The following is a 25046-nucleotide window of genomic DNA, read 5'->3' as shown; positions in this document are numbered from 1 at the left end:
GGGCAGCAAGGGAGCTGCAGGAAGCGGTGAAGAGGGGCAGTAAATCCAAGCTCCACTAAAAAGTACCACTGTCAATTGCGAAAGTTGATCCCCATCTCATGGGACAATCAACACCCCAATAAACCTAGCGATTCCCTTCTATAACCGACTACAGCAATGGCTGGAGTTTCGGATAAGGCGCGCTTCCACCTCGAGCGTGCAGCCCCTGAGCTGCGCGAATTCGAAGAAAAGGAAATCTTCACCAAGGTTCGCATTCCCATTCCTTTCTGATCCTTCTCCCCTCCACCCTCCTCAGCCACTGACCTCGCCATGCCAACAACCACAGGATGAGATCCGCTCCCTCGTAACCAAGCGCTCCGACTACGAACACCTGATCCTCTCGCCCGGCACCAAACCAACCGACTTCCTCTCGTACGTCGCATGGGAGCGGTCGCTCGACCGGCTGCGGGCGAAGCGCAGCCGGCGGCTCAACCTGCAGCGATCCTCGACGTCGCGGGCCAGCCACGCGCGCACGTTCGGCATCTTTGAGCGCGCCGTGCTCAAGCACCCGGGCTGCGTGCCGCTCTGGCGCGCCTACCTCGACTTCGCCGCCCACGAGGCCGCCGCCGCCAAGCGCTGGCGCCGCATCTGCACCCGCGCCCTCCGCCTCCACCCCACCGACGCCGGCCTCTGGGCCCTCGCCGGCCGCCGCGCCGCCCAGGGCGGCGACATGGAGCGCGCGCGCGCCCACTTCCTGCGCGGGTGTCGCTTCTGTACGGGCGATGCGGCCCTGTGGGTGGAGTATGCGCGCTGTGAGATGGAGTGGCTGGCGAGGGTGGAGGCGAAGAAGGCCGGGAAGGGGGTCAGGAAAGGGGTGAATGTTATGGAGGCGGTCAAGGCGACCGAGGCGGTGCAGGAAGGGGATATTATGCTGTTTGACGACGAGGATGAGGATGACAGTGGGGACGAAGGGGGGCTGCTGCTCCCGGACCCGGATGCACAGGGAGGGAAGATGGCGAAGGCCGAGGTTTTCGACGAGGAGGCGACCAAGAAGATGGAGCAGAGCCCTGCGCTGAGCGGCGCCATACCTATCGCCATTTTTGGCATTGCCAAGAAGCAGCCCTTCTTTGGGCCTGCCGCGGCCGAGACGTTTTTCGACGCCTTCGCCGGGTTTGGCAACGTCTCATCGCAGGGGAAGATTGTCCAGCATGTTCTTGACACGATGGTCGAGTTGTTTCCTAACCACCCATGCACATGCAGCTGCCAGATCCGTCAGCCGCTGGTTGGGGTGGACGTCCGGACCGCTGCATTCCCCAAGGCGTTGCGCGAGTCGTTGGCGAGGCTGAAGAGTGGCATGGAGAAGACCCAAGACAAGAAGGAGCTGGCAAGCAAGGTCGTTGCTTGGATGGACGTTATCCTGGCAACCGAAGGTCTGGACGCAGCCGTCAAGACGGTGCTGGAGCACACGAAGCGGTCGCTGGAGGAGTCCACATGTTGATACCCATATTTCCAGCGCAGTATATTACAACAATTGGTGATAATACCTCCACGTCGCCCATCCCATCTATGTGCTCTAGTCATGTCGCCGAAGCCCTCTCCTCTGCCACGCCAATCAGGTACTCCCACTCGGCCGGATTGACCCTGCTGACGCTCAGTCGCGACTGCTTGAGCATTTGCATGTTTTCGAGTGGTTTTCCGGGTCCTCCCATCTCCCGCAGTTCCTTGAGCCCAATCGAGGCCGCGAACTTGCTCCGGAACTTGACATGCACGACACTCCACTTGGGATCGTCAGGCTTGGACTTGGGGTCGTAGTAAGGAGCCTTTGGATCGTGTGCAGATACTGGGCACCGTTAGATTTCCTCCGTGAGATTCCAGTACCCAGAGGTTAATTGACTTACAGTCTGGCGAGTGCTCTCGCACAATTTCCATAGTTCCCACGATGCCGGGCTCCTTGCAGTTGGAGTGGTAGAAGAAGGCCAGCTCGCCCTTCTTCATGGCCCGCAGATTGTTCCGAGCGGCGTAGGCGCGAATGCCTGTGTAATAATTAGACCACTGGCATGTTACACGACGATGTGGCCAAGGTTGGTCTTACCGTCCCACGGCTCCGGCTCTTTCTTGGCCGCGAGATCGTCGATCGAGAACTTGACATCGACGCCATTCTCGAACCGCGAGTCAGGCTCGGCTTTCAGGAGCCAGTAGTTCCTCCCTTCCTCCGGAACTGCGGTTTCGTTGGAGGCTGCAACGTCACCGTTTACCTTCAGCTCCTGGGTAGCTTTTTCTTGGCTTACAGGTGCCGCCTTTCTGGCTGTGGCCGGCTGCTTGTTACTTGTTAGACTTGGGTTCAGAGAGAGCTCGGAATGGTGGCGCGGAGAAAGAGGGCCTCGCTCACAACGCCATCCAGACAGCGGTTGAGAGGTTTCCGCTTGCGCATTACGAAATCCCTACCTTTTTAACCACCGTCTTCGCTAATGCTGTTTTCGTGGAAGCCTTCGCCTTCTCTCTCCTCGGTTCTGGTTTTTGTGTCGCGACAGTTGTTGCATCATTCGGTTTCTGTAGTCGCACTGAGCGTCGCGGTGCTGGTTCAACCAATGAGTCATCTTCGGGCGGTGATTTCCTTTTCGCCATGGTGAATTTAATCTCACAGTGTCGCGTTCCCAAGACGCGAAGGATGGAATTATTGGTGGTGAGCACGAAGTCGGTATGCTCGCCAAGACGAACCAAACACATCCAAACTAAAGGGACAGTGCGGATAGAATGGAGCTGGAGCTGAGACGTTCCGTTTCGGGCAGGCGTCCTCTTGGCACGACTTTCCCTCCTTAAAATGCCTCCCCATTGCCGTGGAAAACTCGCGAATATCGATACTTTGCTTGACATTGCGCCCATTCCTGTCGTTATCATGTAGGGTTCAAGAGGCTGACTCCCAAGAGAGCGTGGTGATACGCTGCAAAAGCAGCTGCGAGGAACGAACTCAGTATTTGACTCGGATGGAAGAGCAGTTGGGCACGTTGCCGCTATCGAGGCGGACGGGCCAACGGCCAAGAAGACGTGTGTTGGTTACGCAAGTCTGGTCGCAAGACCGCATCGAGCTCTGCCATTGCCGACCATCCATGCTTCTGACCTCCATGGGAGTTCAGGGCCGTCGTCCCTGTCTGATGCTTGGTTGGGTCCGCCCCACTCGTGGAAACGACGACCGACACAGAACAGGGATCACCAGCCAGAGGGACGCTATCACGAGGAGGGAGGCCGAACAAGCAAAGGTTGGCAGCCTGGTGTTCACAACGAACCGAGTGCGCACTTGAGGCGGGGGGCCGATCAACGGCCAGTCCCACGGGTTGGACAGAAAAAGACGCAGGCAGGGTCGGAGACCTTCACCGCGCACGGCGGATCCGTCTTCGAGGAGAAAGAATGTGATCAATCGATGACAGTCAGTGGAGCGGGGAGGGAAGAGGTTTGGGGTGGAACGCATGGAGGGATGCGAGCGACTCGAAGCGTCGGCTTTGTCTTTGTGACACACGGAAGCTTAGCCGTTTTCATTGACGTGGGCGGGATGCACCGTCATGTAATGTGATCAATGGATGGGGACAGGGCAGGGCCGAATTGGGCGTCGATGGTCTGCGGTCGGGACAGGAGAATTCGGAGGACGAATTTGCATGCCCTCCAAATATTTGATGAGGCAAAGACAAGACTGGCGCTGCTTTTTGCATCCTGTAAACATGAGGAGGTCGCAATTGTCGCGTGGTTTGGGAAGCACAGAAATGGCGAAGACGAAACCAGGCGTTTGAGTTTGCTGGTGGTGGCCGGACGAATGCCTGGCAAATGGCTGGCCGGAGAATTTTTAGTGCCTGGTGTAAAAGTGACTTTGCTCCTGAGCCCGGGCGACATTTAAAAGGGCCCAACTGCCCACCTCCCCCTCGTTTCCCATCCATTTTCGTCCTCTTAACCTTCATCCGTTGTTGTTTCTTGCCATATCTACCCTATTTTCCGCCGATAATCACTGTTGTGGTTCCTGTCGGCCGATTCCAGCGATGGCCGCTATCGCTGAACAAGTCACTTCTCGCCCGGATCGTCGCGGCGGTGTTCGTCCCAATGGCGACCAGACCTGAAGCGACTCGACAATCGCACTCAGGAAGCATTTCACAACAAAATACACCAAGTTAACGCCCTGAATGAGCAAAGACGACCAGGACAGAAATGGACGCAATCCTGCGACAAATCTGGCGCTCCCTCTCGCCAGCAAACGGCATTTGGGTTATTGGCGGCGGCCGGCCCGCTGCTCATGGCTCATGCTTGTGGGTGGTGCCGGGGTCTCCACCACGCTCGGCAAGCCATGTGGAACAACCCCGGGGTGCTCCAGTCACAGCACCCGCCCGGTCAGACCTTCCGTGGACGTCGAGAGTGTTCTCTTGGGATGATTCTTACGATGTCCACGAAGCAACTCTTCGAGGAGAGTCGCCCGATCAAACACGGCAGACGGGCTCTCAGAACTTACCATCAGTGCCACCGTTGGTGTGGGAGGGACACGCTGGTGTCATGGTAGGTGGGGCACCCAGCAGGAAGCCTATCGAGCGGTTAGGCCTCGGAATCGAAACGCAGCATTCCATCCGGCATTGCAAACGCCTCGTCGGAGATTGAGCCGGCTGCTTGCTGGCTTGATGGCTTTCTGGCGCAGAGGTCGGGCGCTGGCCCAAGATGAGGTCGATCGACTCGATGCGACCCGCTGGGAGGTACCTGAGGATGGAGATGGGAACACGGAATCTCCGACCTGCCCCCCACTGTCATTCAAATTCGGAGCAGAGAGGCTCATTGCCAGGTCTTGGATGCCATTGAAATGGCCCTTCACTAACCCAAGCTTGAGTGCTGTCCTGTGCTATGGGATGCGCATCTGAAGGCACTGGAAAGGAGCTTCTCGCGACTCACAATGGGCTGGATTGAAGTCCGCATGGAAGCCTGCTTGCGACAAAGCGATCAGAAACAAGAGGATCGCCAGGTTGGGCCGTAGCACCCTTCCGATTCGTCAGGTTTGTGTTTTGAGACCCACTACGCTAGGCTATATTTGGGCGCGTGGTTTGGTCCGGCTGAAAGGACCAGATCACTCGGCGCTCGTCGCAGCACAACGCCCAGTGGAATCCGACAAGCAACACGCGCCCGCCCCGACCCGACGCAATCGGTACAGAGAGGTAAGACCTGCCCGTCGTTCCTCCAGTTTCCCACCTTATCCACCCCGGCCTGCCGCTGAGGTTCCCCTACATATTCGGTCTCGTGATTTCCGCTGGGCTTGGGCTACTCAGCTCGATGCCATCGGGATTGCGCGAGTACTGATCGTTGGTTGGAGGTTGGCGACGCCGGGAACCTGCCTGCGAAATTTTCTCGCGGCGCGCTCCACGCGGCCTCGCATCCCCGTCACTCGGCCGTTCGCCTGGCCCTTTTTTTTGATTGTATGTCTAATACCCCGAGCCTGATCGCCTCCACTCCGCCGTTCCCGGGTGACCGGCCGGCCATTGTCTGGGCCGTTGCCTCGAGTCCGGGTCGGTGCCGGTGCCGGGCGTCGCGATGCACACAACTCGGGCGACTACACTGCACCTGGCTCCTGCCCCATTTTCCTTCCGTGGGCGTTGTTGCGGCGGGCCCTTTTGGGCGGGCGGCTCTTGGTTGTCGCTGCTGCTCGGGCGCGCTAGGAGTGGATCCGACCACCCGACCGCAGCAGCGCAGGCCAGCGCCCCCAAAGCCAGAAACCCGTCTTTTTGCCCCGTTAAACCACTGCACACTGCCCTCCCCGACACAACCGCGACGCGACTGCTCCATCGCGACAAGCCGCCGCCGCGCCCCTACCTATCTCCATTTTATCGCTCGTTTAGTGAACGGCACTTGTTTTGCACGAATCTCGTGGTCGCTAACGGCGCTGCAAGGAATTCACCTGATGGGCGCGACCATTGCCGCTGCCACCCTCGCCCCCCGATCGACATGAGCTCCTGGATCAACGAGGCCGCTGTCCCGAACCACAATGGCAACGGCTTCCCTCATATCAACGACCCCTCTGCAGTCACCGGGTCCATGATGGATCCCTCCGCCTTTATGGGCAATTCCGCCCAATTCAATGCGCAGTTCGCAAACCCCCAACAAATGGTCATGCCCAATGGCCAAATGCGCAATGCATCGCCCTCGTTCTCGAACCCGATGTATCAAACAAACTCCGTGGTCCCGTCCAAGCGCCCCAGGCCAAGGGATGACAATATGGGCCAGTCGCCGCGCCCGGCACCCGGCATGCTTCCGACGTCGCGCGCCGAGACGCCGCAGCAATCCACGTTCGCAGGCTTTCAACAGCCCGGGATGCCGCAGCAATCGAGTCAACCGTCGCCATATCCGCATCTGCAACCGAATGGCACCACGAATGCGACGCCGTCACCCATAATGGCGAACCAGATGCGCCCCGGGAGCGTCCCTCAGAGGGTCGCCTCCACCTCGCCGCACCCCTTCTCGCCAGCCGCGCAGCAATTTCCTCAGGCGTCTCCCCTACCGACAGAACATGGCGGCACGCCTCAGTCTTTCATGCAGCAGAATAACTTTCCACATAACTTTAATCCACAGTTTAGCGCCGCGCAATCCCCCGCCAGACCGTCCCCCTCGCCCAACCCAATGGCCGGGCAGATGATGCCCCAGCAAATGGGACAGATGCAGATGGGACAACTGCCCCAGCAGATGCAGCAGATGCAGCAAATGGGCCAGTTGGCAGGCCAGATGCCGGGGCAGATGCCGGGTCAGATGATGCAAGGCCAAATGCCCGGTCAGATGCACGGGCAAATGGCCGGCCAGATGCCGAACATGATGTTCCCGCAGCAGATGGGGCAACCCCGGAATGCGCTCGAGCAGCAGAAGCTCATCTACCAAATGCAAATGCAGCAACACGCCCAACGAACGAACATGCAAATGCAGCAGATGGGCGGCCAGAACATGATGCAATCGCAGCAACCTTCCAACCAGGGGCAGAATCATGCTCAAGCTCAGGCACAGGCGCAAGCACAGGCACAAGCGCAGGCCCAGGCTCGGAACATGATGGCAGCCAGGCAGGGCGGTCCCAACGGTCAGATGCCGCCTGGCGGAATGAGGCCGCAGCAGGGGGGCCCTCAGCAGCCCATGATGCGGCTCCCTCCGCCAGAACAGTTCATGAAACACCTGATGGCGTTCATGAACTCGAAAGGCCTTCCCCTCGACCAGCAGCCAGTCGTCGATGGCCGCCCAGTGGCGCTGTACCACCTGTTCCAGATCGTGTACAACAAGTTGGGGGGTTACCGAAGCGCTTCACAGTCAAACACCTGGCCACAGGCTGCCCAAATGCTAGGCTTCCCACCTCAACAAATGCCTTCGGCGACGCAACAGCTCAAGGGCGTCTACGAGCGGAACCTGCTCAAGTATGAGGAGCTATGGACAACGCAACAGAAAATGAGAATGCAACAGCAGGGGGGGATGGCGAATGCCCAGGGAATGCAACAGGGCACACCGACGAAGCCAATGCCGCCTGGGCAACTGCCACCTCAGATGATGCAGCCCGGTCAGCAAGCGCAACTCCAAGGCCAAATGCAATCCCCTGTCAAACCCCCCGGGCCACAGCAACAAGGCGTCAATGGCTTCCCTGCTGGGCAACCCCCGCATGGTCAGCAGCCAATCCTGTCCAGCCAAGCTCACTCTCGCAACAGCCTGTCAAGGAGCGTGCAAGCCACGCCGACGGCCGATGAGTTCCCCCTGCCTTCCCCTGCCCAGAGCAAGGCGGGGGCAGCATCGCTCCCTGGCTCTGCTCATCCGGAGAACGTGGGAGCGGCAGACGACACTGGGAGCTCGTTGAAATTCCCGGCCCCGTTCTCCACAAACCCAGACGAGTACATGCCTTGTTCACGTGAGATCACGACGTTCGGTGGTCTTGACGTGGGCGCTTTGAAGAAGGTCGGCGAGGAATTGCAAAGAACGAAGATCGATGTCCCGCTGCCTATCGACTTTGGAAACGTCGACATTCACGCACTCACCAAGAGCATTCAAAGCGGCATCCACGGGGAGGTCCGGCTAGCGCTCGACACCCTCGCGTCGTTGACGTCGAACGATTACCACTTCGTCAGCCCTACCCAGCCCATCCCTATCCCGCAGATCGATCTCAGGCATTGCGATGAGCTAGTTGACGCTCTGATCGAGTGCGCCGAGGAGCAGGTCGACGTCTTGGCGGAGAACTCGGAGGAAGCGTCCAACGAGATTACCATCTCGCCGTACGAGGAGATCGTGCGCGCCTGTCGTGCTGAGAGGTACGGCATGCGTGCCGTGACTGTTTTCGGGTCCGAAGCCTACGACCTCGACCGAGCGGCCGACCGGCTCATTTGCATCACGACCATCCTGCGGAACTTCTCATGGCGCGAAGAGAACCACGCATCTTTAGCGGACGAGACGGTCATTAAATTCGTCTGTGTCTTGATTAGGTATCTGGGCACGCGGGAGATGCTCCTTCGAACGCACGTCAACACACTCGATCTGATGAAAGATTTGGTAACCCTGCTGTCGAACACAGCGAGTTCGGTGGAGATACCCGGACGCGAACAAGCGTTTTGTCTGCTGCAGTTCCTGCTCGCCTTTGGCCCAACACCAGGTCCGACCGTATCTGGCGACAAGCTCTTTTTCCCGTCCTATGAACCGGCTTTACATCCATACCTCCCCCACGCGGTCGACGCTCTCGCCAAACTTCTCGCTCGGGATGAGCCGAACAGGACGTGTTACCGTAACATCTTCGCTGCCGAGACTGCAGTCACCACCTCGCCGCCTTGCGAACTCCTCACGCGCACTTTTGGCCTCGCAATATCCCCAATTCCCGACTATTCACGCGAGCCCCGCCCCGTACACATTCCCCGCTTGGTTGAGGCACGCAAGCCGCTGTTGATGCAGGGCCTCCTCTCCGCCGACATCACGGCCGGGCTGGCACCTGGCTTCGAGAGCGGCGTCACACGCGCTTGGCTCGCCTCCGGTAGCGGGTTCGCCCAAAACCTCTACCTTCTTTCCCGCTACCTCAGTGGCCAATTCGAGAGTTCCGCTGTCCGGCCTGGCGGTGGTCAAGCAAGAGGCCAGCCGAAGCGGGACCCAGACCTCGTTTACATCATCGGTCTGTCCGTGAGCGTACTCAGGCGGCTTGCTGAGAAGGCACTCGACCCCAGTGACCCCACCGGAGAAAGCAGTATCCCGCCGGAGGTCCTTCCCGCCAAGGAGAGCGTCCTTGATGCCCTGCAGATGCAGGCGCAGGAGTGGGCAAAGGAGGGTGTACTGGCGGATCTGGTCGAGTACACAAGTATGGCGGATAAGAGCTTGCGGCAGCGAGCATGAGCGGCGGGATGCGGGAATTAAGGGCAGGCGTTGGGCGTTCGTTTGGCAAGCGAGCATGTTTTTGCGTAATTGGGGCTCATTTTTCGGCCTCGGTTCCCCGGAGAGGGTGGTGCAAGCGTGTCCTTGGATGGGTGGCAAGATCTTCCCCGCCTGGCTGGTCGCTGCTGTACGAGTGCTGTTGTTGGAAAATGACGAGTTGGATGATATAGAATGGGAGTGCGGTGGCGGCAACACGGCAGTATCTGCTAGACCAGGTGTGGAACGCGCGATGGGCTGGTGTTTTATCGGCTCTGATAGTTTCATAGCATGTGATATATCGATGGGTTGGGTATTGGGGTGTATATTTCAGAGCTGGGCCTTTCGTGGTACCCGAGTGCGTGGTCGATGGCGGTTTACACAGTAGTTTATACAGCTGTAATTGTACAATAAGTCGACTGTCTCCGACCCGTAAGCGTCGGACGAACGCTGCCTCCTCCCCCATCCACATCGCCGCTCATCCCTCGCAAGGCATTGTAATTTCCAGTGTCGGCCACGACATTCGCGCACGATTCTATCGTATACCGTTCACCCTCTCCTGTGAAGTCATAGCCTTTTGCGAAGCGGTAACATAGACAGATGTCCACCATTTCCGCATCCGTACCATGTCTTTTTTGACGAATTGTCTATATCCTTACCCACTCGGGGCCGAGCCGTCAGAGCCCCTGTGTCTCCAGCCACTTCGTGATCACGGACTTATGGTGCCCCTATCATCATCACCACGTCAGCAACCGCTCACTCGCTCCCTCCCCCTCCCCTCCCGCTCCGTCGCATAACGAAAGCATGCGAGACTCACCTTGACAGTGATATGGCCCGTCAGATTATTCACCACCACTTTTTTCTCCTCCATCCCCAGCAGCTCTACCAGCCCCGCCCGGAGCGGTGCCCGGTCGCCCTCGATGTTCTTGATGACCGTCAACGACTTGTTGCCGCCACGCTTCGACAGCTGGTACACGGACAGGTGGCCGGACGGCGTGCGGCCCACGGAGTATGTAAGGGGCGGCTCCGCAGTCAAGGCGCTTTTAGGGGGGGTTGGTGGTTGGGGGGTCGAGGTTGTGCCCGTCAGTTCTGGAGAAGGGGATTGGGAGGGTGTTGAGTAGTTGCGCGCGGCGAGAGCTATTGAGGGGGAGGCGGCTTTCGGGAGGGCCAGCCGTGACGGGGCTGCGAATGCCCGGAGGAGGGTCGCCGAACGTAGCATCGTAGCTCGTGATGTGTCGGCGCGGTCGAGCTATCGGTTGCGATGTCGCGCTGCTCAGGATTCTTCTTCTTGCGGTTCAATTCAAACTGGACCGCTTTCCCAATCCGGCATCCCAGCTCTGAAAATTATCGGGGTGCGGCAGAATGATTTGCCGACCCCCACATGATTTCCTGGGCTCCTGGAGCGCGGGACGCACTGGCTGCCCGCTCAGCCCACAGCGGTTGGATCATACTTTCCAAATTTTGACCCCACCAAAGATCAAAAGACGCCCTCAATCGGAAAATTGGCGGTTTTGCGCTGCTTCTCGGGCCTCTTCATTCCCCTGCACACCCGACACCGACTCTCGCTTGGCCGTGCTCCCCGAGTCACCTAGAAAACCCCGCCTCAACTCCGTCGTTCGAGACAGTTTTCTTTGACACAACCATCACCGAATACCTGGATATCACAACAGCGAAACGAAACCATGGCTTCCGCACCAAACGCCAACGGCGATGCCGCCGTGTCCGAGTACGACCTGATGCTCAAGCTCGTTCCGCACCTCGACCGCCACATGATCTTCCCTCTGCTGGAGTTTAGCGCTGGCCAACTGGTCGATGAGGAGAGCGGCGATGTCAAGGATGAGGCCAAGGCGCGCGAGATCACACAGGCGAAATACTCGCTGCTCAAGAACTCCAACATGACCGACTACGTTGCCAACCTCTACTGCGAGCTTGCCGGAATTGAGGAGGCGCCTGCGGAGTTCGCCGACAAGAAGCAAAAAGTGTTCAGCCAGCTCGAAAACTACGAGCAGCAGACCAGCAAGATCATCGAGCTTTTGGAGCGGGAGGACGTGGTCAACAACCTTCGAAGTGACAAGGTTGCCAACTTGGAGTTTTTGAAGCGGGAACACCAGGTGAGGCTCTCTTTGCCAAAGCTGTGAGGGACGGGATGCTGACACTCGAGGTGACAGGTCACAATGGAGATGGTCAACGCGCTCTTTGACCTCGGCAACCTACAATACAGCTGCGGTAACTACGGCGGTGCATCCGAGATGCTTTATCGGTTCCGCGTCCTCTCGACCGATAACGACAAGGTAGCGTTTGCGACGTGGGGTAGGCTGGCCTGCGAGATCCTCATCATGAACTGGGAATCGGCAATGGAGGAGCTGCAAAAAGTCCGCGAGACCATCGATACCAGGTTGTCACAGAACCCCCTTGCTCAGCTGCAACACCGGACCGCCCTCACCCACTGGGCCCTGTTCCCCCTCTTCAACTTCGAGAAAGCCCGCGAGCCGATCCTCGAGCTGTTTTTCAACGCCGGCTACATCAACAGCATCCAGGCCAACTGCCCCTGGATCCTGCGATATCTCGCCGTCGCTGTCATTACGAACCGTGGGCGCGCAAAGAACCCCGGCATCCACCAGAAGCAGATGAAGGATGTGGTCCGCATCGTTAAGCAGGAGGCCTACGAGTACCAGGACCCCATCACCCGCTTTGTGCACGCCCTGTCTATCGACTTCGACTTTGAGGAGGCCCAGCGCCAGCTTGTCTTGGCCGAGGAGGTACTCCGCGGCGACTTCTTCCTGCTCGCCCATGCCGACGACTTTGTCGACTCGGCGCGGCACCTGATCTTCGAGAGCTACTGCAAGATCCACGCCCGCATCTCACTCCAGGACCTCAGCGCGCGGCTTGGCCTCAATGCAGATGCGGCCGAGAAGTGGATTGTGAATCTCATTCGCGACACCAGGCTTGACGCCAAGATTGACTACAAGGAGGGCACAGTCGTTATGAACCACCCGCCAAGCTCTGTGTATCAGCAGGTCATTGAGAAGACGAAGGGAGGCTTCTTCAGGACGCAGGTCCTGACTGCGGCGATTGCGAAGTAGGAAAAGCAATTAGAAACCGAAGAGGCCTGGGAGAGATCGCCCCGCCGACTGTGGAATGAGGAATCGGCCACCGCCCCCAGCGAGCCATCCCGGCGGGTTAGGCTGCGCTAGAAAGGAGCAAGTGTTCGGTATTTTGCCGCCACATGAAGCACCTTGGAGAACTTGGGCTTGGGGATCGGACTCCCGAACTGATCATGTGGCCTGGTAGAGGGGGCTTTGGGCCCGGGGCTGGGAACGGTATACATCGTGCGATGGCGGCGGCCATATTACTATGCCGTGACAGCGAGAGACGAGCAGCGATGTACATATACCTCGGCGGCGCATGAAAAGGCTTATGGTTAATGGTTCAATTCAAGAAATTCACACCCGCGATATCTTGCATTCTTGAAGTCAGCGTATCCTCGCTCCACGCCGGCAATGATTCTCTATAGTTGCCTTGACCATTTGCCATTCAACCCCTACGCCTGAAACTCCTGGCCACATGTATCAACCATCACCTAGCTATTGTTGGTCAACCCTGTTCGTGCTTCTACGGTCAGTTACTATTATTGCATGCTCTGATACAGTACCTACCAGGTAGGTAGGTAGTCAAGAGGTCCGGATCCATGCTCTGTCCTTATTCCAACACTAAATCTCACCAAGTAGAAAATGGAGGCTCGAGTTACATTACCAAAGAAAGTTAAGGAAGTTTCGGTTATAATTGGCTGTTTGTTGTGTTGCGTTTTACAACGGCGAGAGTTGATCCGAATAATAAAACATGAAGCAAGTCAAAGTAAATAATAAGAATTAATAATCTTAAGTTAGGTAGGTGTAAAACACAACTCGCTACTTCTGGTAAACACTCCAAAGAAATTGGAGTTAGAAATGGCCACCTACTAACTAACCTTGTCGTTTTCTGTGCTGTAGCTTGCTTGTTGGTAGTCATGGTATATAAGCCTGGATATGAACAACGAAAACCACCAGCAGCAGCACCTGTAAAAGGGCCATGGCATTGTGATCAATACACCCGGCAACACGTTGATATGACTACCTCCAATGTGCCCAAGGACATCGGCTGAAATACATGCTCTAGCTGCTCTAATGACCTAACCCTCCCTCCCAGCAAGCCACGTCTTCCCCTTCAGCTCATCAATCGCGCTATCCCTCAACCACCATGCCGCTTCCACCGGCCCAACATCATCCGCCTTCTTCTCCAGCTCCTCATGCAGCGCCGCCCCCATCGAAACCTTCTTCTTCCCCCTACCCGCCGCAGTCTTCTTCGCTTTCCCCTTATCTTTCTTCCCCTTCCCTCCCTCAGCCTGCTTCTCCACCACCCCACCATCACCAGCAGCAGCAGCAGCAGCACTCTTCCCCTCCGCAAACAGTCCCCTCCTCTCAGCCCATTCAAACAGCAACCTCAACCCCAACAACCGATCCCTCGACCACCCACCAACCCCCTCCACCCCAGCCCTCAACACCAACCTCGCATCGACCGCCGTAGTCGCACCCTCCCCCTCCCCAACCCCACCACCCGACCCAAACAGATCCAACACAACCCCCCTCTCGGCAAGCGACAGATCGGCCAGCGCATCCAACCCAAACACCCACCGCAGCGGCGGCTCCCGCCGCTTCATCTCCCCACCACCACCACCACCCGCAGCAGCAGCAGCAGCACCACCATCCACCGCCAACGCCGCAATCTCCTCCGAGACCGCCCCACCCGCCAGCGCGCGCAGCGTCGCGGGGAAAGTCCCCTCATCAGCGGGCCGCCGGCGCAGGTAAACGGTCTGGCAGCGGCGGAAGTCCGCCTTGAGACGGGGCTCGTCGGCAAAGGGCACCGACAGGTCCCAGTAGCCGGCGGCCTTGGCGTCGGTGTCGACGCGGGCGATGTCGTCGAGCGGGGGGAGCAGGCAGGGGGTCTGGCGGCGGAGGGTGATGGCGTCTTGGTCGGCGGGGTCGTTGCGGGGGGTCTGGGAGGCGGCGGCGGCGGCGGAGGGGGAGCCCGGGCGGAGGCGGATGAGGATGGGCAGGTTGAGGGGCTGGTTGGTGACGAGGTCCTTGGTGACGAGGCAGCGGGGCTCGGTGGCGAGGACCCAGAAGTGGCGGAAGGCTTGGAGGTGGGAGCGGTTGTCTTGGACGTTGGCGGGGAAGAGCGGGTAGAAGGCGACGAGGAGGGAGGCGATGGCGAGGTCGGTCGTGCCGAATGTTGCGGTCCCCGAGCCGAGGAAGAGGGCGCCGATGGCGAGGTGGGCTGCGAGGTGGCTGCCGTAGGAGGTGGTGGTGTCGTCTCGGCCGTGGAGGGCACGGAGCCGGCGGAGGACGGTGATATCTCCCGTCCCGGCCATCACCATGGCACAAGAGAGCGCCAATGTGTCCATGCACATGCGTGCGTTGTTTCGGGCGAGCTCGCTGTCGTAGTTGCTCACGGGGATTTGTCCGATGCGAATGAACTGGTCGAGATAGTGCACGAGCAGATCTCGGACCCTGACGTTGGCCGATCCGGAGAAGCGCAGGCCCAACGAGAAACAGAGACCGGCAAGAATCGAGAAGAAAGGGAGGTCCCGGCTTTGCAGCTTGACCACGCTTGTCAGTTTATACCTCGATCTGTACTCGACGGGCAGGCTATCCTGGATCCACTCAAACGTGGGATCTACCTCATTCCAGAGGATCAGGTTCTTCGCAACCGTTCTCAAGAGGAGGATGTCCGGTCGGACGTAGTCGAACTGCAACAGGGTGTCAGGGACATCAATCTTGCGCGCAACGATCTGGTCCTCCGACTTCATGTAGATGAGCGCGATGGCCACTACGGCGCCAGCCGCTGACCAGTCGAGAACGTGGACAAGTTCCATACGCTTGGTCGCCGTCGCGACAGTGAGCAGCTTTTCCGTGAGCTGCATATCTCGTAAACCCTTCAGGTCACCGCCCTTGCCGAGGTTGATGAACCCAAGCGCAAACCCAGCTGCGAGGCGGTAGCTTTCATCGCGGATTGACCCATCCTCCTCTTCGTCACTACTACTGACGTGCTCAATCTCTGACAGCATGATCTCGCTCATCCGCCGGTGTTGGCTGTTGCAGTAGACCAGTCCGATACCCATGACACCAGTAGTTTGGGTGGCTGTCGAGAGGTTGAGGTCGGCCGCCCCACGGGGTAGCATGCGCGTGATATGGACAGACAGGAGGCGGGTCATAAGCGCGTCCATGGTTCCGATGTACGACGCTGCTAGACCGAGAAGAAGGCCGATGGTGGTCATGGTGTGCTTGGGGGTGAGGTACTTAAACGCAACCCATCTGGCAACCGACTTGAGGTGGCCGTTCAGCCCGAGCGCGAGTAGGAAGCCTGCGTGGCGGTTGCTGAGGTCCTGCCCCGGTTTGTTGTATAAGATCCATGACGTATCAATGCCCTTGGCCTGTGGTGATATTGCCAGACCACCGGAGACTCCTTGGTGAAAGAACGCCCAGCTGATCTTCTCTTCTGGGAACATGCTCTTGTCGACGCTCACCGTGTTGTTGGCGGGCTTGACGAGACAATTCAAGTTGAAGGCCGAAATCTGGTACTTCTGGGTAAGGAGCGGGTACCGAAGGGAAAAGTGTAGAAGGCCTCGTCCGGCTGCGATGGCCAGAGTACTCGTCGCGATAGTCGCAACTAATTCTTTCTGTTTCTCCAAGTACTCGGGCTCGGTCCATTCGGTCTTTGGGTCCAGGCGTACAACACGATGCTTGCTGGTCGACAGCATGCCTTGTGCTTCATTCAATCTCCTATCCTCTCTGAACAAGGAACGCACAACAGCCTGGCGCTCGGCCGCGCCGGCATCCTCAACATGGTCGTTGGACCCATCGAGAGTCTGACACAGCGCGCGGAAGTCCCGCTTCGCTTCGTGCGAGGGCGCCTAGACAAGGATTAGCAAATGTTTGCACGTTAAAACTTTCCTGTTCTCACATTGACGTCGGAACCAAGGGCCCGCCATGTTTTGGTTGGTTGCAACACGCCGCTCACGTCTGTCCTCCCGACGAGTGTAAGCAGGTCCTTGGGCCAGGAAAGAGGGGGTTTTGGCTGGCAGATGGAGATGACATCTTGGAGAGCCGTGAGGATCGCTTCTGGTAGCGTCTCGAGTATTTGAGGGGTGAAACCACACTCATGCATGGCCACCACCGCTTCCAGGCGGTGGGTTGTTGAACCAAGACGCCCGAAAAGTCTCTCAAACATCAGCGTGCGAGGCGTGAGGCTCGCCCATAGCTGGTGCCTTAGTTTCCCACCCAAAGTATCGCGAGTAGCATTGGCGTACAGGTCCGATAACGTGGGGTACTCGGTGCCGCGGCCGGTTGCGAGATGTCCCTGAATCCAGGTCAGGATGCAGTAATCGAACGGGGGCTCGGTCAAGTCGGCCACAACGAACGGGACTAAACGGGGTCAGCGGTTGGGTTGTATGGATTAGACCAAGGACAAACGTACCAAGGTCGTCCGCGAAATCTGGCTCCGCCTGGGCACCTAGGGCATAGACGGCCGCGTAGCGGTGCCAGCCCAGCCATCTGGCTAGTTGGTGAAGGAGTGCCTTCGTATCGGCTTGCCCAGGAGACGAATGCTCAGAGGCTAGAACGTTGAGCTTTTGTTCCTCGACGAGCAGGTGTAAAGCAAGCAGTATACTCCAGGCGGCCATGTTACGGGGTTCACCAGTCCTGTTTAGGGCTGTAGGGAGATACCCTTCAAAGCCGAAGGCGGATAGCCCGCCTGATGAAGCCATCCATCTTTTGGCGAGGGTTACGTGGAATGCAACAAAACTACCCGAAGGCCATGGTTGTGCACCGGCGGTGCTGGGCGTTCCCGACAGGTCGTCGAGGGCCCATTGCCACGCCTTGGTCCGCATCCACTGGGGGCAGGCCGATGAGTTTGGTGTCTCACGCAACTGCATCGCTTCCCATTTGTTTTTCGCGGCCGGTTTCACCGTTTCATTAGCAAGCGTCCGCAGCGAGGTTTCGCTGTTGTGTCCCAGAGCTAGGAAACTTGACAATATGAGGATCACGGCAGCCGACCATTCCACGTCGGCGATTGCATGTTCAAGTCCTCGGCGTTTCGCGTCTTGGAGCCATTGCATGACGTGCCACCACCCGGCAACGATCCTATCCGCATATGAAGCGTGGAGAACACCGCGACAGGCATCCAAGACTCGGCGTACTTGGGGGGAGGAGGGCTGCAGCTGAATTCGTATCCGATGGAACTTCCCGTCCTTGTCTCGAAGGTCAACGGCACCGAGGGAGTTGGGGTGACAAATCGCGTCGATTTGAGTTCCCGTCAGGCTAACGCTAGGGGGCCGCTGTCCTTGAATCGTTCCACTGACTCTGTGACTGCCAGCGAACTGGAGGCTGCCAATGTTGTTAACTAGAAGCGAAGGTAGTGTGACTGTTGTAACTTTGCCCCATGGTGACTGCAAGCTGAGCTCTCTGCCACCGCGCCTGTCCTCTGACAGGATCATGATGGACTCGATTCCATCTGAGATCTTGCAGGAATCGACCACACTCTGGACCCTCCTGGGTTCGCCAGGAATGATATCGAAATCACCAAGGTCTGGGAATTGTTTTGTTTTGTTTTTCTTTGGTGTTTGTCCCTCTAGATGTTGGACGTGGAGGGTGAGGAGCTGCAGTCTCTTATCGACCGGATCTTGAATGGCGATCAACAACTGTGATCGACCATGGTCATCTGTCGCCGTCGGGGGCCCTGCAAGAATGAACACTTTGGCCTGCGTTCTGGCCGGTTTGCCAGAGAGTGAATATCGCACGTTTGCGTTATCCATGCCAACGCTCTGGATCTTGGTGAGCATCATCTCGCGTACAAGCCCGTCAAAATCATGGTCGTCAAGACCCATGTTGTGAAAGCCTTCAAAATCACCACCGGCACGTAGCTCTTCAAGCAGGTTGTCGACTGGAGCCTCGGGTAGCTGGTTGATACGATTGTAGTTAAACGTCGCGCCGAAACTTGGTGCGCCGTAGCCGCTGCTTAGCCGGAGCCGCTGACTACCGTGCGACTCGATCCGCCTCCCTCCGTGGTTACCAAGCAACGGCTGCTCGGCAAATGTTGCTCTGTCTTGCGAAGCAGACAAATCAGCGCGGGCTAGCAGGGAGCTCACTCGCCGGGACTGCCTGCGTGTAGCATCACTGCCCTTTTCAGCGTCCACCAGCGAGCTTAAAGCGTTCTCAAGGGCCTTTTCCTTGCCCTCTAGCTTGACACTTTTCCTTGTCTTCTTGCCCGGGAGTGGGGCACCGAAGCTTTCTCTCGTCGACGGGTGGATGGGAGTAGCCGCGCCACTTGCCAGTCCTGGTGCCATGGAACTCCGCCGCCGCGAAGGTTTGGTCTTTTGCTTTTGCTGTGGATCTAAAAAGGAATCTTCGTATTCAGGGTATGTCAAACGCCATATGGTGTACATGTTAATCTCCCTGTTGACCGTAACTACAATGGTGAGCTCGCAAGAACTCGTTGCAGAGGTACGGGGGATTTGAACGGCCTGGATGTGAAGGATCTCTTCGGAGCGGCCGAGAAAGACGGGGGCGGGTGGGCTTTTTCGGCCCTTTCCTGTCGCCGGTACTTCGGGGTGCGTTACCACCAGACCAATCTCGAGCAAAGGGTCGTTGAGGCACACCAGGCGCGGCCAATGGCTTTCGCTCGCCTCCATGGGTTGTTGCCACATATTCTCTAATGTTAAGCTCAACCGCAAGGGCAGGGCTTTGGGGTTGCCCAAGCCTTCGGTCGAGAATTCTGTGAGGCCGTGGCCATGGGAATGGCGGGGGCCGAGTGGCTCGGAAGAGACGAAGGAGGCCGGGGGTATTTTTGGCAACCTCAGGGAGACCGGTGTGCCGTCGACTCGTAGTTTTCGTTGTATGATGACGCCTCGGGGGCCGGCACAGGCCGATTCGACCTCGAAAGGCATGTGGACCACATGGCTGGTACCGGAGAGGAAATATATATGGGCTTGCGACCTGAGGAAGACGACAAGGGCTCGAGAAAGGGCGGGTTTGTCGGGGCGATTCGGCGTCGACTGTTCGGTTTGCGAAGTGACTCCCGGGCTATCGGAAGAAGCTGGGAAGTAGGCGAGGAGGGCTTGCGTTACTGGCTCCTTCTCCGGATCGAAACTGAAGCTCTTTCGAAAGATACCTCCGCGAGACCAGATCACGCAGTTTTCGGTGGTGAGGAGCTCGTCTTCGTATTCTCGGCCGTCTTCTTTGCTGATAATAACCTCCCAAGAATAGGAAGAGGCGGGAGGGTTTGGTGGTAAAATCCCCTCGTCGACAGCATGACGCAGGCCAATGGGTTGATGCACCCCGAGAGATGTGACCGAGGCCATTGCCGAAGTAGATGCTTGTACAACGGAAATGCGGCCGTGATTATTATTGCTCTGCAAGCTGCACCAAAGGCCGGGAATTTGGTGTTGGGAGACAATCGGGTGATTCCATGCCGGTCGGGTCCTCGAGGGTCGAGCGGTTTGTTTGGTTGTTATTGAAATTGAATTGACAATGGATCCGACTACCCGCAGCAATTCATTGTAGTCCACTGCCAGCTTCAAAAGCAAGTTTCGAGACCTTTTCAGCGCCTTTCGGCGGACTTGTGCACCTTGAGGGTGGCAGGCGCGTTCAGGGCGCGACGGCCTGGCGAGGCTGATGCCCCACTGAATGAGGGGCAATTTCCAATTGGCCAAAGCTCACCAAGCCCCTGCAACGGTTGGGTGCGAGGCAGCTTTGGGGTCGCCTGAGCTCTGACGTAGCGCTTCGCCTCACGCCCAACCCTGGAATGGAAGCTCCCCGAAGTCGCAACACAACGGTCAGCTCTCTCTTCGACCCCTGCTTCGACACACCGTTCTCGCTCAACCGCGACGTTGAAACGCCATGAAGATACCTCCATTTCCCGAATCAACATGACCGAAAGCTCGCCACAGCCCGGCGACAATGATACACCTGATCAGACGATAAAACCAAAGTCGAGTCCCCAATCTCTACCCGACCGAGCCACTGGCGCGGCAGGAACAGAGGGATCCACGCGTGTTCACGCTTCCTCTGGCGATGGCGCGGAAATTGGAGATGACCCAGGAGGGTCTGTAGCGCAGTCTAGTGGGGATGAAGATGGTAGCGACGACGAGGAAGAGGGCGACGACGATGGCGATGATGATGGCGACGACGGCGACGATAACGACGATGAGGAGGACGAGGAGGACGATGATGAGCCGAAGCTCAAGTATGCGCGCCTCACGCAACACCTTGGACCTGTTTATCGAAATGGCGATGCCACGAGTGCGTTCCTTGTGGCCGGAGACAAGATGGTTTGGATACCCCAGCCCCCTGTTAGTACCGACTATCGCAGCCGCTGACTTTGTCAACAGATCGTCGGAACTCATAACGGCAATATTGTCAGTATCACTGTCCTATTTCTGTGCCCCGTACTTTGCTAACTTCTACCTCGGCGCGTAGCATGTAGTTCAATTGCCGGCGTTCCAGTCTCTGCGTGTTTACCACGCCCACTCCGCCTCAGTTACCTCCGTCTCGATTTCTCCGTTCCCTCCTCCGCTCCCGAGCATCAAGATAGAAAGCGCCCTCAAGCCTGTCCCCAACAGCCCCTTGCGACCAGCGACCGCAACGACCGAGAGTCATGCCTCCCCAGCCGCCGCCGCACGAAGGATGAAGGAGTCCCCAGTGTTGAATACTCCATCCAACAGCATCTACATTGCCACATCGTCTCTGGATGGCAACATTTGCGTGCAGTCTTTGGTGGACCCCAAGGATGTGCAGCTGCGGAACTTTGCCCGTCCTGTGCAGGCAGTGGCTCTCTCCCCCGAGTATAAAAGCGATAGGACGTATTTGTCTGGTGGACTTTCTGGCCAGCTCATTCTCACCGTCGGTGCACCGACGGGTAGGTCTACATCCATGACGGCGGGCGCGACTGCGCAGGCCGCTGGCTGGTTGGGTGGGATGGTTGGGGCTGGCAGCGGCAAGGACACGGTGCTACATTCAGGCGAGGGCACCATTAGCGCGATCAAATGGTCGTTGTCCGGGCGATACGTGGTCTGGTTGAATGAGCACGGCATTAAGATCATGCGCACGAAGCTCCATCTCGACAATGCCGACGCCGAGGAGGCCTGGACACGCATTGGGCACATTGACCGGCCCCAAACCGAGGAGTGGGAGACGATGGCTAGCGTGTGGAAAGGTCGGGTTGAGTGGGTTGACGAGCAGGCCGTCGAACCTGACGAGACCAGTCCAGATCACACTGAACGTGCTCTGTCACCAGCGGCCGAGAGCCTGAAACAGCAGCAACTCAAAAACATCAAGAAGATCGAGAGATTGCTCGTGGGGTGGGGCGGTACCATCTGGATCATTCATGTCCACCCTGGCGCCGTCGGGACGGGGAGGAACGCAGGGGAGAGGTCCGCTGGGCGGGCAGAGATTGTAAAAATGTAAGTTGGTGACAGTACATTGTGAGCGGAGCTTTTGCTGACTTTCCAGACTTCGCATGGATTGCATTATTTCTGGCATTTCGTTATATACCCAGAACTTGTTGTTGGTTCTTGCTTACTGTTTACCGGACCGCGAGGAGGAAGACGAAGACAGTCAACACACCCGGGGCCATGGTCGCTCGCTATCGGGAGCCTCTACCGAAAGTAGGCCTTCGGGTGGCATCCCGCGAAAGCAAAACAACCAGCCCCCAGAGCTACGTCTTATCGACCTCTCATCGCAGGCGGAGGTGGATAAGGATGGGCTCACCATCAGCCGTTTTGAGAGGCTATCGTCCAACGACTACCACCTTGGCATCTTGCCCGCGCAGAACGCGGCCGCCGCAGCATCCTCCCGCGGTGCTTTGGAAACGCTTGCAGGGCTTGGCACCGATGTGCTAAACGCTGCCCTGAACCCCATGTCGCTTTTCAGCTCCGCGGCGAGTGTCATGAGCAAGGGTAGCGACGGAGCCTCCGGATCCAATGTGCCTGCCTCAGGGGGCCGAGCCGGCCGCACCTCAGTGCATCCACACCTCATCAAGCCAGGCGTCAAGATCTTTATCCATAGTCCGTATGACTGTGTCCTTGCGACGCGACGAGACCTGAGCGATCACTTGGCGTGGCTCCTCGACCACAACCAGTACCAACAGGCATGGGAGCTGGTGGATCGGCACCCCGAGGTGACGACAGGGGTTGCTGATCTTAGCCCGACCACGCCACAGCACACGCAAAGCACGGATGACTTTTACGACGACACGGCATCGGTCGCCGAAGGCATGCGGTCGTTCTACTCGTCAGCCGAAAAGGAGAAGCGGCGGATTGGGGAGCTCTGGATTCAAGAAATCATCGAGACCGGGGACTGGTCGAGGGCAGGGCAGATATGTGGAAAGGTTCTTGGCACGCCTGACCGGTGGGAGAAGTGGGTGTGGACGTTTGCTGGCGCGAACAAGTTTGATGACATCGTGAGCTACATACCCGCCGAGCGTACGCGGCCGCCGATGCCGGGGACCTTGTACGAGGTTATGCTGGGGCACTACCTCCAAGCAAACAAACCCAAGTTCCGCGGGTTGTTGGACCGATGGGCTCCAGACTTGTACGACGTGGGCACCATAACGACCGCACTGGAGGACCAGCTCAAGTACCGGGATGTGCGGGAAGACAGCGTGGAGGATGGTGAAGTTGGCCGAGACTGGCGGATCGTCATCGAGAGTCTTGCCAAGCTGCACGAGGCAAACGGCAGAAACCGGGAAGCTCTCAAATGCCACATCAAGCTCCAAGATGCCGACTCGGCCATGCGGCTGATCAAGGACGGCCACCTTGCTGACGCCGTAGCTGATGACATCCCGAGCTTTATTGGCCTGCGCGTGCCCCAAGGCCAGGCCGGCAAAATGAGCCAGGCTGAGCTCGAAGATGCCACGGCTGAAGTGGTTACTTTGCTCGTCGACGAGGCACAGCACGGCTTGGTGAAGCCCGAGGTCGTCATCAACCAACTGCAGGCGAAGAAGTTAGACCTGTACACCTTCTTCTACCTCCGCGGTTTATGGCGGGGAGAGGGCATCCACGAGCACTCGGACGAGTCGCGCGCGCGCCTCGTGACCGACAGCAAGTCCCTGGTCGACCAGTTCGCCGACCTTGCCGTACACCTCTTTGCCGTTCACGACCAATCCCTGCTGATGGACTTCCTCAAGACCTCGACCGCATACGCATTCGAAAAGGTATGCCCTCCCCTATTCTCCATTTCTAACAATTCACGCTGACCCGCCTCCCCAGGCTGCCCAAGAATGCGAAACGCACAACTACATCCCCGAGCTGGTCTACCTCTACTCCAAAACCGGCCAGACCAAGCGCGCGCTCTACCTCATCATCGACCGGCTCGCCGACGTCAGCCGGGCGATCGCCTTCGCCAAGGAGCAAGACGACCCGGACCTGTGGGAGGACCTGCTGACCTACAGCATGGACAAGCCGCGCTTCATCCGCGCGCTGCTCGAGGAGGTCGGCACCGCCATCAACCCCATCACCCTGGTGCGGCGCATCCCCGAGGGGCTCGAGATCGAGGGCCTGCGCGAGGGGCTCAAGCACATCATGAAGGAGCACGAGATCCAGTTTAGTATCTGCGAGGGCGTCGCTCGCGTGCTGCGCAGCGAGGTCGCCGCCGCGCAGGGGCGCTTGCGCATGGGCCAGCGGAAAGGGGTGCGGTTCGAGGTCGCCGCGAAACGGCACGCCACGGAGCAAGACGCAGCAGCGGCACCACCACCACCACCACCACAACCAGCGGCAGCGCACCCCGCCGCCCACGCACCCCACCCGGAGAAGCTCCACGATCATGCGCATGCCAACGGGGACGCGGCGGCGGCGGCGGCGGCGGCGGACAGCCGGAAGGCGCGCAAGTGGACGCCGGGCCACTGCGCGCAGTGCCGCGAGCCGTTTGTCGAGTGGGAGGTCGAGACGCTGGTGGGCTTCGCGTGCGGGCACGTCTTTCACCTGGCACACCTGCTCGAGGCGCTGCACCCCGGACAGGGGCAGGACAAAGGGAAAGGGGTGGATGGTGTGGTCGAGCAGAGGGCGTCGGCGGCGCATCTGATTGCTGCCAAGGTCACGCATGCGAGGCTGTTAAGGGATCGCATCGCGGGGGGGTGTCCGGTGTGTGTGGTGGATGGGGGGGAGGACGGGTGGTTGGGGAGGTAGGCTGGTAGGCTGTTAGGCAGGGTGGGGCTTGGAAGGGTAATGGGTATATTGAGGGAGTGTAAATACGGTTCTGGTGGTGGGCGTTGCTGTGTATATCATCACTGACATTGATGTCCTGCGTGTTGGGACCCCTTTTTTCCCGCAACGGCGGCGCGTTAAGACTCGTTCGTCCGGACCCCGAAATCACAACACCACCAACATGGCAAGGGCGTGTGGCTCAGTTGGTAGAGCGTTCGCTTAGCATGCTTCTCTGTATGCGAAAGGTCCTGGGTTCGATTCCCAGCTCGTCCAATGCAAGACTAGGGTCCCAATGGGTCTGGTTGTACTTTTGCCCGTTTTTTGGACATTTTGGCGGCTTGTGCGGCTCTTGGTTTTTTTTTTCCCTCACCGCCATGGTCAGGGGCTGTTTTTTGATTTGTCAGGAGCGGGTGAACTACTAAGCATTATGTCGCTCTCGATCCACACCGACGGGCAATTTATTTCTCCCCAC

General features: G+C 58.3%; 7 protein-coding genes and 1 non-coding gene across 8 annotated transcripts; 5 read left to right on the top strand and 3 right to left on the bottom strand.

Moving 5' to 3' along the window:
- Window positions 1-73: 73 nt before the first annotated feature.
- Window positions 74-1509, top strand: B0H64DRAFT_355647 (U3 small nucleolar RNA-associated protein 6-domain-containing protein). Its single transcript, XM_062801562.1, has 2 exons — window positions 74-246; window positions 326-1509. The coding sequence occupies exons 1-2, from the start codon at window positions 157-159 to the stop codon at window positions 1475-1477; spliced, it is 1242 nt and encodes a 413-aa protein (XP_062663015.1). The 5' UTR covers window positions 74-156; the 3' UTR covers window positions 1478-1509.
- Window positions 1510-1516: 7 nt separating this feature from the next.
- B0H64DRAFT_101242 (PUA-like domain-containing protein) lies at window positions 1517-2498 on the bottom strand. The gene is made up of 4 exons (XM_062797656.1): window positions 2369-2498; window positions 2072-2297; window positions 1878-2012; window positions 1517-1819 (listed from the first exon to the last, which is right to left on the bottom strand). Exons 1-4 carry the CDS (start codon window positions 2408-2410, stop codon window positions 1557-1559), a joined length of 666 nt encoding a protein of 221 aa, XP_062663014.1. The 5' UTR covers window positions 2411-2498; the 3' UTR covers window positions 1517-1556.
- A 3442-nt stretch (window positions 2499-5940) lies between these two features.
- Window positions 5941-9327, top strand: B0H64DRAFT_317713 (uncharacterized protein; the record flags this gene model as incomplete). The annotated part of the gene is made up of 1 exon (XM_062800349.1): window positions 5941-9327. One exon carries the CDS (start codon window positions 5941-5943, stop codon window positions 9325-9327), a length of 3387 nt encoding a protein of 1128 aa, XP_062663013.1.
- A 692-nt stretch (window positions 9328-10019) lies between these two features.
- Window positions 10020-10561, bottom strand: B0H64DRAFT_439863 (mitochondrial large subunit ribosomal protein-domain-containing protein; the record flags this gene model as incomplete). Its single annotated transcript, XM_062806452.1, has 2 exons — window positions 10020-10070; window positions 10160-10561. 2 exons carry the CDS (start codon window positions 10559-10561, stop codon window positions 10020-10022), a joined length of 453 nt encoding a protein of 150 aa, XP_062663012.1.
- Window positions 10562-10778: 217 nt separating this feature from the next.
- Window positions 10779-12796, top strand: B0H64DRAFT_430498 (eukaryotic translation initiation factor 3 subunit E). The gene is made up of 2 exons (XM_062805931.1): window positions 10779-11453; window positions 11511-12796. The coding sequence occupies exons 1-2, from the start codon at window positions 11025-11027 to the stop codon at window positions 12423-12425; spliced, it is 1344 nt and encodes a 447-aa protein (XP_062663011.1). The 5' UTR covers window positions 10779-11024; the 3' UTR covers window positions 12426-12796.
- Window positions 12797-13510: 714 nt separating this feature from the next.
- B0H64DRAFT_430497 (uncharacterized protein) lies at window positions 13511-19998 on the bottom strand (the record flags this gene model as incomplete). Its single annotated transcript, XM_062805930.1, has 3 exons — window positions 16855-19998; window positions 16342-16802; window positions 13511-16291 (listed from the first exon to the last, which is right to left on the bottom strand). The coding sequence occupies exons 1-3, from the start codon at window positions 19733-19735 to the stop codon at window positions 13511-13513; spliced, it is 6123 nt and encodes a 2040-aa protein (XP_062663010.1). The 5' UTR covers window positions 19736-19998.
- A 132-nt stretch (window positions 19999-20130) lies between these two features.
- On the top strand, window positions 20131-23662 carry B0H64DRAFT_388649 (uncharacterized protein). Its single transcript, XM_062803286.1, has 4 exons — window positions 20131-20704; window positions 20765-20791; window positions 20853-21835; window positions 21885-23662. The coding sequence occupies exons 1-4, from the start codon at window positions 20303-20305 to the stop codon at window positions 23626-23628; spliced, it is 3156 nt and encodes a 1051-aa protein (XP_062663009.1). The 5' UTR covers window positions 20131-20302; the 3' UTR covers window positions 23629-23662.
- Window positions 23663-24762: 1100 nt separating this feature from the next.
- On the top strand, window positions 24763-24847 carry B0H64DRAFT_t30. Its single transcript has one exon. It is a non-coding gene; the product is annotated as a tRNA-Ala (tRNA).
- The last annotated feature ends 199 nt before the right edge of the window (window positions 24848-25046 follow it).

The sequence above is a fragment of the Chaetomium fimeti genome (assembly GCF_033439085.1).
Source record: "Chaetomium fimeti strain CBS 168.71 chromosome Unknown B0H64scaffold_2, whole genome shotgun sequence".
Classification (NCBI taxonomy): domain Eukaryota; kingdom Fungi; phylum Ascomycota; class Sordariomycetes; order Sordariales; family Chaetomiaceae; genus Chaetomium; species Chaetomium fimeti.
Note: the sequence above shows the minus strand (reverse complement) of the source record. Positions and strands in the feature narration are given on the sequence as shown.

Bases quoted from the DNA above. Each gene is read 5' to 3' on its own strand.
- B0H64DRAFT_355647 (XM_062801562.1), top strand. From the start codon at position 157: ATGGCTGGAGTTTCGGATAAGGCGCGCTTCCACCTCGAGCGTGCAGCC. The intron at 247-325 runs GTTCGCATTCCC...CAACAACCACAG, and splicing joins AAAAGGAAATCTTCACCAAG to GATGAGATCCGCTCCCTCGT.
- B0H64DRAFT_430498 (XM_062805931.1), top strand. From the start codon at position 11,025: ATGGCTTCCGCACCAAACGCCAACGGCGATGCCGCCGTGTCCGAGTAC. The intron at 11,454-11,510 runs GTGAGGCTCTCT...TCGAGGTGACAG, and splicing joins TTTTGAAGCGGGAACACCAG to GTCACAATGGAGATGGTCAA.
- B0H64DRAFT_388649 (XM_062803286.1), top strand. From the start codon at position 20,303: ATGACCGAAAGCTCGCCACAGCCCGGCGACAATGATACACCTGATCAG. The intron at 20,705-20,764 runs GTTTGGATACCC...CTTTGTCAACAG, and splicing joins TTGTGGCCGGAGACAAGATG to ATCGTCGGAACTCATAACGG. The intron at 21,836-21,884 runs GTAAGTTGGTGA...CTGACTTTCCAG, and splicing joins CGGGCAGAGATTGTAAAAAT to ACTTCGCATGGATTGCATTA.
- B0H64DRAFT_101242 (XM_062797656.1), bottom strand. From the start codon at position 2,410: ATGCGCAAGCGGAAACCTCTCAACCGCTGTCTGGATGGCGTT. The intron at 2,298-2,368 runs GTGAGCGAGGCC...ACAAGTAACAAG, and splicing joins ACCGCTGTCTGGATGGCGTT to CAGCCGGCCACAGCCAGAAA. The intron at 2,013-2,071 runs GTAAGACCAACC...ATTATTACACAG, and splicing joins AGAGCCGGAGCCGTGGGACG to GCATTCGCGCCTACGCCGCT.